At 43.5% G+C, this 13,502-nt stretch overlaps 1 protein-coding gene across 3 annotated transcripts in view; it reads left to right on the top strand.

The window, feature by feature from the left end:
- Nucleotides 1-12,389, top strand: part of SLC5A10 (solute carrier family 5 member 10) — a 546,087-nt gene extending 533,698 nt beyond the window's left edge. The window contains exons 14-16 of one of the 3 annotated variants that reach the window (XM_069210113.1): nt 2,936-3,041; nt 7,050-7,061; nt 7,960-12,389. In XM_069210113.1, coding sequence (XP_069066214.1) covers nt 2,936-3,041; nt 7,050-7,061; nt 7,960-8,153 — 312 coding nt within the window. In that variant the 3' untranslated portion in view covers nt 8,154-12,389. Of the gene's footprint in view, nt 1-2,935; nt 3,042-7,049; nt 7,062-7,947 lie in introns of all 3 variants that reach the window. The other 2 variants (XM_069210111.1, XM_069210112.1) reach the window with 2 other exon arrangements.
- Nucleotides 12,390-13,502: the final 1,113 nt, after the last annotated feature.

The raw sequence follows: 13,502 nt of genomic DNA on the forward strand, positions 1-13,502 counted from the left end.
TCAGTCAGCAAATACAATCCTGAAGGTTATGAGGTAGGCCAAGCACTGCAAGTAGGTTTGCAGTGATCCTGCAGCCCCGCAGAGGCTCCTGTCTGGCAACTCAAACCCCTGCTCTCAGTTTAAGCCACCTGGGCCTTCGCAAAATTCACTCCATGCACCATGGGCCAGATGTATCAAAGGGTTTCACCCATTCTGTGTCTATGGGAAAATGTGTTCGTACATATGGCCCTAAGTTCGGGAAATTCAAGACTTAAATGAATGCAGTATAACATCTTACACAAGACTTATCTAATACCACAGTGAATGCACAAAATGAATCCAGGTATTGCAAATGCCTGTCCACTGTGTTGGATGGGGAATGCAGTTCTATTGAACATGCTCCAATCGTGCTCAGACATATCCAAATACTGGGCACCAATCACACAACTCACGGGTAGATCCAACATACACAACCCTGGAATTTTCTTGCTAGGGCTGAAAATAAGACCGAAAAAGAAAGAACACTTGAATACTGATTCATGACTTAGGGTCAGATTTAAAGTTTGGTGGATGGTATTCTGTCCATCAGGGCGCAGAATAAATTATGTCTGCCACCCTGATAAACTACCATTGGCCAAATTTAGAGATCACTGCTAGACCATTGGTGATCTCTGTACCATGACAGGAATTGTCTTCATGGTAGATCCTGTCAAGATACAAAAAGGGTTTAATGGCCATCCACTAACCTTTTACAAAGTTCTTCAACAACAAACTCCTGCAATTTGAGTTTGTTGTTGAAAAACAAAGAAAAACTAATGTCCCCCATACCCAGGGAGTTTTTTCCCTGGGTGTAGTGGTTATTATTTGTTTTTACTTTATGCAATCTGGTGGCGAGAGATAGAAAAAAATGGACATCACACCATCCACCAAAAGATCGGAAAGGGGGTGTAATTCCTTTGCTTTGATGGCCCCTACTCTTTTGGGCCACTGGAGGAAGCTTTCTGTTGAAGGGAGCCAACAGGGGCTCTGTCGAAGGAAAACTGACGGCCCTCTTGATCCTAAATAGAACTGGTGTACCATCATTTTGGCAAACAGGGTAATCTGTACTGTTTGTGGCGGATTGCCCTGTAAATCAAACTCTAAATCACCCCCATAGAATTGTTTCTCATAAAGAGACAAATAGCTATGATCTGGAATCAAGCGATTGCACACCAAACTGGTACAAGGAGAGGAGAGTTGTTAAAATGGCCTGTAGCAGGACTAATATGTGTGACAGAAAACATAAGAATTACAATTTGGGGCAACATATTGATCACACCTAGAAATACAATGAAAAATCTCAATGACCTAATAACGCTCACTTACAAATTGGAAAATACAGTCCAAAGTGAATATTAAACACACAGCACACTTTTCCCCCATGCTTAGTCACACAAACATAGCACACATAAGATGGCCTCATATTATCAAAACATGTGCACCATACCTTCTTGAAGAATTACATTCAGTGAATCTGGATAGTGATTAACAGTGGATACTCACAAACATAACAGGTAAACCTCTTCCCTTGAAATAAAAAATGTGAGACACTAGAGGAGATAGCAGACCTGTATCATTTATATGCATTTCATATTGTTGTATTAAGTATTGTCATCTGATCAATCAATCAATCAATCAATCAGTCAAACATTTATAAAGCACTGCAAATAACCTGCGAGGGTCTGGAGGCACTGGAGCTGATCACTGCTGCGTGGAGGTGGATTATTCAAACAACCAGGTCTGTAGTTCCCTTCTGAATTGTTGGAGCAATTTTGCCGTCCTTAGGTGCAAGGGGAGGTCGTTCCAAGCCTTGACTGCCAGGTGCGAGAAGGAGCGTTCTCTGCTGTTGGCTCTAGGGATCCATGGGGTATCTGCGAGGGAGAGGGAGGCTGATTGGAGGTGCCTGGTTGGGTGGTGGAAAGTCAGGCGTTGGTAGATGTACACTGGCTCTTGATTGTGCGGGGCCTTGTAGGCCGGGGTCAGCATCTTGAACTGTCATCTCTTCTGAATCGGGAACGAGTGTAGTTTCTTGAGATGGGGTGTGATGTGGGTCCTTCTGGGGAGGTTGAGTATGAGTCTTGCCACGAGTTCTGTATTGTCTGGAGTCTCTACAGGAGATGTGCAGTGATTTCTACATAGACTATGTTTCCGTAATCTAATCTGCTGGTGATAACTGCCTGTGTGACGGTCCTTCTTGGGTTTACTGGTAGCTACCCAAAGATCTTGCAGAGCATGCGAAGGGTATGGAAGCAGGTGGATGAGACTGTGTTGCCTTGTTTCTTTCTGGATAGTTTGCTATCCAGGATGATGCAGAGGTTGCAGGCATGGCCTTTGAGTCGGGGTGTACCAAACTTCGATGGCCTCCATGAGTCGTTCCATGGCAAGATGTTGTTCCCAAAGATAAGGACTTTCGTTTTTTTCCAAGTTGAGTTTGCAACAGTTGTCCTTTATCCAGTCCATGACGTTCATCATGCATCTGTGGAAGTTAGCTTTTGTAGTGGAGGGATCTTTGGACAATGAGAGGATGAGCTGTTTGTTGTCGGCATAGGGGATGATGGTGACGGTGTTGGCCATGGGGTCATGTAGGTGTGATCACATGTGGGTGTAGGTGTGATGAGATCACATATTTCCGTTCTGACTATATTTACAATGTAAAAAAATAAGTACAAATTACCAAAAAACAAATGATTTTTTCAACTGTTTGACAAAAACTCTTTAAAATGCGCTGGAAGTGGAAGTAAAACCAGATGACACCCAACAAACTTGACTGGCTTTAATTACACATAGAAATTCTTAACCAAAGATGTGTTCTTGATGTCTTGGTATTAGGCTGTATCGGCCATTTCTCCTACAGGTGGCCTGTTTGCATTGGTTACATTGAGAGTTCATTCAGTCATACTTCTTCTCTCTAAAACAGCTGAAAAACCTGACCTGGTGGACCATTTCCAGAGACAGAGGCAGCCCCGAGATCTCCATGCAGAAACTTAATACAACAAATAGAGCTTCCAGAAGAGAAAAAGAAGGTGAGCTAGACTATTTGTACCTCTAGGCTTGCATCCCGTCTCAACAAACCACTTCCAGAGTCAACCAGAACTGACTTGTCTGTCCAACCTGGGCTCTCATCCCAGAACCCGAAGCCTGGAGTTTGACTCTGACGCCATGAGCATCTTTTTACCCTCTGCCAGTCTAGCCTGCGGGATATATGGTGTATTTGCACAGGTCATTTGATGTATGAATATGTGATATATTTCAACACACCTCCTACCTCTGAAAGGATGCCTCGGCAAGAGTAGAGCCAGTCACAGGCAAATCACCCCCACCCCCTTTCCCCTGTGAGCTAATTCATGTAAAGCAAGAAGCACAAAGACTTCAAATCCAAACCACACCAGGCAACTTAAATAACCATTACTCTTCTCCATTCAGGGCTCGTGGTAGGACATGATGCTCTTTATATCATCCTCTGTCACCACTTCTATCCAGTAGCTCACTTGAGCTTGAGAACAATTCCTCATTTATCTAAATCACCAGATCATTATGTCTTCCTAGAGGATCACACTACTGCTAGTGCACACTACTGCTAGTGCGTTTAATCCATCAAGGAGGGGCACTTCACACCATTATCTATAAAGATGAAGCAGGGCACGCTGTTCTGGACTATCAAACAATCGGGTGCATCGTAAACACACACACACAGACAGACACACACACACTCACACTCAAACACACACTCTCACAATAACACGCTCACATTCATGCACACTAACACTAAGTCACTCGGGCACATATACTAACACAATCATGCGCACTCACACTCTCACACTGAGACACACTCACACACTAACTCACACACTCAAACACACACTTGCACATACACACTCATTCATGCACTCACGCTAGCACACACTGATATAGATACTCACACACACCCAGGCACACTCACACACCCACACACTCGCTCACACTGATGGACACACAATCACATAGTCAATCATACTCACATACACACTCACACATACACTCACAAAATCACACATGCACACACACACACACTTGCACACACACTCTCACAAACCTACACACACTCATGCACACTGACACACACACACACACTCTCGCACACATACACACACACTCATGCTTGCACACACACACACACTCTATACATCATAGCAAAGCTGTACAGTTCACCCCAGAGAATATTTTTTAGTGTATTTATTTAATTACATAGAAAATGTGTCGTGTGTACAGGAATGTGACGTAACTGCCAGAGCTGCAAACCGTGGAGCTGGAAAACCAGGTCGAGTCTCGGCGTCTGATCAACATCCTGTGGTTCTTTTTAAACCGAGTTCGCGCTATATATATAAAAACAGAGCTTTAGATCCCATGGGCTGGTTCCCGGAATTTCAAATAGTAGCATCACATTGGCAGAGGCCTCATATTTATCCACAAGATTATTGAATCTCGAGCATTCAGCTCTGAGCTAGTCTAGAGGTCTGTCTGAAAAAAGATACTTTTTCAGCCCTCCCTTTATCTCCGGAAATTCTGTTTCTAGGAAGAGATGAAAGAGAGTGATTTCCAGAAGAGGGATAATTTGGAAATGTGGAGAGTTGTATTACCAAAACCTTTGCATCTCACTGAGCCAGTCTGAGAGTCTGTTTTGGGTTGCCAACTTTCGGCATCTAGTCGTCCATTATGGAGACATCAGGTTGGTAACATAGGAGGATGCATAACAAGGTAAATACATGTACTCAAGACCATAGGGCTAGGTTTACGAACATTAGTAATAGCAATTACCATATAGCTATGACCTGCAAATTGTTTTATGGTCATCACCATTACTAATATACTATATAAGTGAAATCTGGCCCTAATTTCCAAATTAGCAATTCATAGTGGGTCACGAATAGACCTACCTCATGAATATTAATGAGGTGGATCGCAGTTTGCGACCCACTAGGATTCGTTGCAATCACATGAATAGTGGCATGCTGGGGTCAGTAGACCAACATGTCTGTGTTGCTTTTAAATAAAGCAGTCTTTTTTTCAAACACAGTCCGTTTTCTCTAGAAGATGGGTTTCAAATGAAAAATGAAACGTTTCATTTTTATTTTGAAGAGTTGGCAGTGGTCCATGGGACCATTGCCCCTTCTTAAAAAAAAAAAATCAAACATTCTCAAAGGTGAAAGCGTGCCAAGAGGACCCCTTGCCATTTGTGAATTGGTTACCACCAACTTTTAGGTGATGGTAAAATGTAAATGTTTTGCAGCCACATTTCAGTCATCAAACATTGGCACATACTATTCAGATTCCCTATTTGGAAGGATCACCAAAAGCTGATTCTAGAGATGACAACAGTTCGGAAAAGAGTGATCTTTTGAGGTAGGAGTAGCAAAAGAAAGCGCAGACGACACACGGATGGCACATGGTAGAAGGCATTTTGATGATAATTTTCACTTGATGGCTAAGTGGTGATAAAGTTGAGTCTGAGTTTAGAGATGGTCTATACACTTTTTGAAAGGCGGTGTAGTGGTGTATAAGATGGCCTGTCAGACAGAAGTGAGGCTGGCTTCCAGGTGTCTAATTGCAAAATCTCAGTCTTGCAGGTCTTTATGTTCAAGCAATTTCAATGCATCTGACTTTGAGTATTTTTTATAACACAATTTTATTGTTTTTCACTTTCTGAACAGTAAGCGTAACAATGACATCACTTCCCAGTCATCCACCCTATTGCATTCTTCATTATAACTTCTAGGAGTACATGCAATATGGGGAGGGTAAATATACCCTATCATTCACTGCGAAAGTGTAGTTGTAATAGTTTTGACAATATAGGATGACGCACAGGTAGTCACAGTCTCTGGGGTACATGAACATAAGCTAATCTCACCAGTGCTCAATTTGTGCATGTTGTTTCCGGTGCGGAGCACCAGCACTTATTTTTATGCCTCAAGCATTTACTGCGAGCAAAAGACATATATGGGAAAGACGGAGGAAGAGACAAACGAAAAAGCGTCACAATGGGAGAAAGCAGAAAGCTGCAAGAGTGAGCTGAAGGAACAGGGAGTGGCTTTAAATGGATTGAAGATGCTCGAGATGGCTTCAGGATTACACTGCCTCAGTATTCCGTGCTAGCACATTTAATTGCAGCAGCTGTGTGTTTAAGAGGAGGACTTTGGGCACTGGCATCATTCTTGAGCTTGCTCTTCTCTGCTGCTCTCATGCCGAATTGCACTACTCTTTGGAGAGCTGCCTCCTCAGAGTCTGGCCATTTTGTTACTTCATTATGCCAGGGCAGTAGGCTAGGTCTTGCCACGAGATTGCTTTTTATTGATGAGCCAATAGCAAGGCGAGGTGAAGGAATCTAGATGTGGTACTCTCGTTTTGGGTTTGTGTAAGAGGCCCAACAGGCAATAGGGTGGTGCTTTCAATATGCGTCAGTCTGTGGCTCTTGTGATGCACCGGACAACAGTTTCCGAATACTGAGAAAGGGCTGCGCATGCCCAAACCATGTTTAGAATCTAGTATCCACCACATTGAACCTGGGACATGCCTCCTGTGCAGTGGGGAACATAAAGTTTATCTGTTTATGCAAAGAATAATATTGTATTCGTTTAAATGTAGCATTCTTGGAGGAGCATGTGGTGTGCTCCAATACTCCAATAGTGAGTTCCAGTCTTTGTTTGAAATCTGCGTTTCCATGTTTGTCACTCAGTGATCTCATAAGTCCCCCAAATTTCCCTTGGCTTGTGGCTGGAGGGCTCCATATAGTAGGGTTGACTTTACCACTCTTCAAACATATATTCTGAAAGGCTTTGTGGACCAGAGGCTTGTTCACCCCTCATGCCAAAGACCCTGGACCGTGGTCTGGATTGTCCTGTAAGTTAGGAAATGGTGAGTAGGGATCTCAGTAGTTTTCACTAGATCTTGAAACATCCTGAGCAAATTGTCCTCAAACAGGCCACCAAAAGTGTCAAGCTCGTCCCCCTTCCAGTCCTGCAATCCCCCCCGGTCACTTCCAAGGTTGAGGGCAGTTGAGGCCAACAGTGGGAGTTCCAGGGCATAGGGGCGTAACATGTGTGAAGTGCTCGGGACCAGGCGTATTTGGATGTTTTGATGAGGATATTAGTCATTAACATCTAACTTAGAATATATTAGGCAATTTGTGATGTGCTAACAATTACCGGGTTCCTTTGTGTTTCTGGGTTTCTTGAGTGTACATACAGTAGTACATGCTGGAGCTATTGAAAACATAATTCAGGGGACCGTATTGGTGTTGAACAGGGTCAGGGACAGTGACGCCGCTTGTGGGACCCAGCAGGTGATGTTCTTTGAGTAGGATACATTTGTGATCACAATTACCTGTCAGACAGCAAGGAGGAGATCCCCTAGAGGTCTGTTTCTCCAACACTAAAGGAAGTTGATTTATGTGCAATACACCCCACAACGCAGACTCATTACAGAGAATTAGATGCTGGACACTTCACAGCAGTGCAGGACAATTCAGTAATAAGATGCTCTACACTTCATGTTGCAAAAGTATAACTATATATACTATGTACCATAATTAGTAGTGAGGGCAAGAGCAAGTGACTAAAACTCGCACCATTGCCATGCACTGCCATATAATATTGATGATAGTTTCAATTGATGGACATTTTGTGCCCAAACAGGAATACTATCAAGTTCTCATGAAGTCCTGGTGAGTTCGTATGCATCAACATATTGGGTGTGAATGAGGGAAGTGTGGATAAAAAGGAGGTAAACACTCGGTTTAACTAAAGGGCAGTTTACTTGTTGAGTTCAAATGGTAGACATGTTGGGTTCATTTGAGTACGGAACCATGTGAGGTTGTTTTGGCCATTTTCCCACTTATGTTAAACACATAGGAACACAATGGAGTCTAACAGATGTCTTCCTTCTCTTGGGTAGAAGCTGACAAAGCTGCCCCAGTCAACGGTTCATGGACCAGCAGGTTGTGCGGCACCAGGTCAGAAGCGGCAGAAGAGGTACCCAAACCACTGCATATCAAGAACACCCGCAGCACCGCAGAAGATCCCTTTTGGGCCAGAGTGTGCTGCGTCAACGCCATCATCCTCATGTGCATCAACATCTTCTTTTACGCCTACTTTGCCTGAGAATGATCACAGAAAACGAGAGCTCCCACGAAAGGCAAAGATATCAGCCATTTGGATGCCTTGTTTACCTCTGTAGACTGAGAGGTGTCATTTTGCGCTGGTTGGGTTACATGTCATGCCAAAAAAAAAAAAAGATGAGATGTTTCTGTCTACCTCAACCAGCCCGCGATGATAACTCTGTTGTGAGGAGATAACTTGCACTCCCTCTTAACTTATCATGAAGCGTCTATAAAAGGAAAAATACAGTTCAGTATTCCGGACTGGGCACAATATATCCGATGAAATTCACCGTAACAAAGCTTAAGGCAGCAGCACATTGAGGGATCGGTGTTGAGAAAACAAAGAGGTGACACTGGGGTGTCTTGAGCTGTAGGTACTTCATGATGAGTATTACCCGTCTTGTTATCCCATTCTCCCCTACCTTGCACCACCCATCTGAATTTCTACCTCTCCCAATCAGTGTTTAATTTGTTAAAATGAAACGGGGGGCTCACAGAGACCATTGACAGGAGCTACTGAATGAAAAAGTTGCAAAGTAGCAAGTTTGCTTTATGTTGATTATAACCTCATGCCTCTATTATCTGCCACCCTAAGCTTCCTGTTTGTTTATCTCACTTTTTCTGGTTCTTTCTCGTCTCTCTTTTCTCCCCTTGCCATCATTTTCCATTTTTCTCTAAATTTTTCTCCCTTTCTGCCTTCCTCTCTCTTGTCCTGGATAAACTTCTGGTGATGTGAAATGAGTCCCAGTCCTCACCAATGAGCTCTGATGTCCGCCACTGCAACCACCAAGACAGATAAGCAACGCTCCTTGTGTTTTTCAGGTCCTATTCGCGATTTTTAAATCCACCTCGAAATGAACACGTCACTCGTCTACACATTTTCCTTCTTAAATTTTCCCTGGTTGTACAAACATAGCCCCTGCAAACATGATGTCAGCCATGATAACTGATTTATTTTCTGGTTAAGGCATCAGTATTCTGCGATATGTCACATGAAGTAGCTGGATTCAGCCGAGCACCACCAAAAATTGGAAGTGTCCCATCCCCACTGTGAACTGCGGGTAGCATCTCTCAGACTGCAAGATGGGTGTATAAAACTTGAGTTTTGCAAATCCTGGGATAACACCCATCCCCTGGATCCAGAGCAGAAAGGATCTGTAACAGAGTGAGCATTTTGGATTTGTCCCTCTTCAGAAAGGCATTCAAGGTAGGAGGTCCAGTTTAGGACTGAGTCTACTGTCCTTCTTTTGCACAAGGAAGTAACATGAATAGCACCCCATGGGCCCTCTCCAGGTCCGGCACCTGCTCAGTGGCTTTTTTAGCCAGCAGGAGATTGACGTATTTTTATCGGGATAGTGGCATGATGTGATGAAAATCAAGCTGGTGTGGGTAGAAAAAGGGTGGGAAATGAAAGACAGGACGTAGCCCCTTTGAGCAACCTTTAACATCCATCAGTGCTATGTAATGGATTTCCATCCCTGGAGGAAATACCAGATCCTTCTCCCCATGGCAGATTGTGGGCCCAAGAGTGCAAACCAAAGTGGTTGGGAAACCTCTGCAGCAGGGGATGGAAAGTTGGAGGATTGCTGTCCATTTCTGAAGTGAATGGCTCTGGCTGCCACTATACCCCCTGCATCGAAATGGCTGCATTTTCTGATGCCCTGGCTGAGAGGGTAGATGCCACCTATAAGCCAGGCCTATTGAATAGCACCTAAACTCCTTATACTGCTGGAGGAATTGTCTGGCAGGGGACAATATCAACAAGGATCGAGCTGAGACATGACTGCCTTTGAATCGTTCGAGCTCCAAGTCAGTCTTCTCTACAAACAGCCTATACTCATCAAAGGGCATGTCTATAAGCAATGCTTGGACGTAACCCAGTTGATCCCATCCAGGCATGTCTCTAAGCACGACACTGGTGTCAATATAACATCCAATGCAGTGGGTGGTATCCATGCCTGCCTGACACATATCTATGTTGCAACCTGTCTGTTATGGATTGTTTAAGCCTTTTAGTTCCTGAGGCGCTTCTAAGAGCTGTCGAGATGCAGTTGGCTAAGTCCCATAAGGCATGGGTGTACATACCGGGAATGTGCACCAGATTCAAACAAGTTAAACCCAAGCTAGCAGAAGAAAACATTTTCATGACTAAGGCATTGATACCACCGGTCTAGGGTGTTTAGATGGAGAGTATTGAAGCTGACTTTATGTGTGGATACCTGCACCACAAGGTTTTCAGGCATTGATGTCTCATCAAACAGTCAAGGTTCCTGGGGCTGGTGTGTTCTGTCTGGTCACAGATTGAGAGACAAGAAGGGCTGATCATGGATTAGTTCAAGAGGTCTATGAAAATGTTCTTAAGGGCCTCATTAAATGGTATCAGTGGTTCAGATGCAGTTGAATAATTTCAGTCCATTAATTGTCTATGGTTTCCAGAGTAGGTAATTGCAAGTCTAGCACTTCTGTTGCTCTTGGCAGTGCTACAATGAAAGAGGCACTTCTCTCATAGGGGATTTCCATTTATAGTCATAAGCATTGAATAGTCCTTCCCATGTGCGGGCCCCCGGAGCAGTCACACATTGCCTTCAAAAAGAACTGCCACCAGCTGGGCAAGATGGGATACTGGTGGTCTCTGGGTTTTTAAAGGAACAGCCTCTACTTTAGCCATGTAATGGCAGCCTATGAGGCTACTCTGCCCTCTTCTTCCTCATCTCTGTCATAAAAAGGGGTTTTTGGAGCAGATTCCTACTGTTTGCAAAACATCTTAAATTACACTCGTTTTTAATGTATTGCCCTCTTTGACTTCATGATGAAGAGTTTGGCCATTGTAGCCCAAATATATAGGCTTTAGGCAGCTCTTTGATATTGTGGGGATTCATATATATATAAATATATAGGATATAATCCATAAATCTGAATGTATTGTAGATTACCACGATAATGTAAAAACCGTTGTACAAATTTGTTCCTTGGTGGGTGTTCTGAGCTATTCAAGCCCCTAGAGTCAATGGTCTTCATGTTACGGACAAGAAATTAGCTCCTATGTGTCAGTAGGCCTTTGTCAGGGCCACAAAACCCCCTAAATAAAAGTTTACATAATCTGAATTAATTCACAGCTAGTGAAAATAGTGTTGACTAGCAGGATATGCACCTTACCATGCACGCTTACACGCAAAACATCCACAGCTTAGCACCCTAATCAATCTCATATTTGTTCATCCACCTCCTGACAACTTCTCTGTAGGCTGGCAATCAATTTTTTTAAGGGGACGAGGGGTGAACTGATTGACTGAGGGAGCTGGGCCATTGTGACAGCCTCTGCCTCCAACCCCGAACCTGCACAGTCCCCCATGGGGGAAATAGCTTATCGGGCTTTACTACATAAAGCATCACTGCCCGATCTTCGTTAGGAAGAGATTGTCTGCTCCACCTACCTCAAAGGTATCTTTACCAGTCTCATTATTCCCCAGATTACCAACGTCAAGGGATGAACTTGAATTAAGTACCGGTCACACACATCTACTTAATTACTTTCACAGCCTATCTGCATAGTAGCTTCTCCTGCCTGTTTTTCATCTCTCTGGTTAACTCACCATGTGGTTGTTACTGCATAGTGCCTCGAGCCTGGCTAGTTGGAGCTCAGCTCTTCACCACCAACCCATTTTCATTCAGTTCCACACCAGGTACCCCGTGTCCTTCTACCCTCTGTTCTCATTTGTCTTTTCTATGTATCCACCTCTACGTCCAGTAATTCACTGCTGCACTTCCTATTACCCATGGTCACTTCTCAACCATTTTTACTTCCCAGCAATAGCCTGTGTCTCTCTCCGCAGAACGTTCAAGAAGGGCTTCCTGGAGCTAAAGGTCACACTATGCCCATCCCCCTGCTGCGGGCCCTCTCTTCTTCTCATTAAAAATCAGATACCACAAGTAGGGCTGCAGTATCCCCACTCCTGACCTTTGTCCGTGGATTTTCTTTCTTGTAATCCTTCGGTACATCAGGGCCGGATCAGTACTTCTGGTCTTCTCTGTGGCGCCACTGGGGTGAGGTGGTAGCTCCTGAATGGCCTCTTCCACTGGTGAGTAGAGTATATTCATTGAGATGTATTTCTAAAGGAAACAGAAGGACGAGGCAGCACAAGAAAAAACAAATATCAGAAGATTGGGAAGTTACTTGTAAATAGTAAATACACAGACAAGTTGTGCCCTTTGTATTAGGACTCGATCATCGAACTGGTAAAATAAAAAGATTAAAAAATGAAAACATTATTTCAATGTTTATTTGTTGGTTTGAAGAAAGGACTTTGTCCCAAAATGTTATATTTGTTGTCACTTCTCACAGGATCAGTATGTAAAATATAAAATACATTTCAGTTTGATTAAGCAAATGCAGATGAGTGTGTGAAAAAAGGTTTTGAGCATTTAGTCAGCAACCCAAGATGTTTCCTGAGAGATGTTTTGTTTGCAGCATAATTGGGGTAGGGAACACTTTTTCTTTTTTAATCCTGTATTATTATATTATGGTACACAGTCCTTAGCAGTGTGGTGGATGAAGAGGTGTGAGAGACAGGGTTGCAGTTTATGGTTTTCAGTAAACTGGCAGCTTTGAGCAGCTCTGCAGGTCCCGTTATGGTATTTCTTATGATCATAGTCCATTTGGCTGGTTACTACATTGGATTGTCAAATCGAAGATATTTTGTTTAAAAAAAAAGATGGTCCTGAATAATCATCTTTCAATAGTAACAAAGTACATCTTCCCACTATTTCGCTATCATCTCATAACTGATTTCATTGTGAGATGTAAAGAACCAGTAATGGTGTAGATAGTTGGGTCCTGCAGTGATGCTCTAGATTACAGGCCTCTGATTGGCAAGCTGTGCGTAGCAGATCTCTTCAATTACTTCACGCCTTTTCAGTAGGTGATGATTGGTTTATGGACTGGTATAGCTTTGGGTGATGGACAATGCAGGCAGAAGATGTGTTTTGTATGAATGGAAAAGGATTAAGCAGTATAAAGGAATTACTATGCAGCCTCAAATGAGCTACAATTGGCTGAAGACTGCTGAGTGTTAGTATGGTATTAGTACAAGGCACGGTACTACATTGGACCAACATCCCTCAAAAACCGCCTTCATTTCCAGGAACCCACCAGACACCTGTGCTGAGCCTCATTCTCATCGCACACACCATCTGCATCCACACAAACAAAACAGTACTTCTAGCTCTCTCCTACATTGCACCCAAGACCAGGAATGACCTCCCCCCTATATATCAGGGCCTCCTCCTCACTTCTTGAATTTTGCAAGAAGCTGAAGACCTGGATCTTCGATTAAATCCTCTGGGCCGACTC

Source organism: Pleurodeles waltl, chromosome 10, assembly GCF_031143425.1.
Source record: "Pleurodeles waltl isolate 20211129_DDA chromosome 10, aPleWal1.hap1.20221129, whole genome shotgun sequence".
Lineage (NCBI taxonomy): Eukaryota > Metazoa > Chordata > Amphibia > Caudata > Salamandridae > Pleurodeles > Pleurodeles waltl.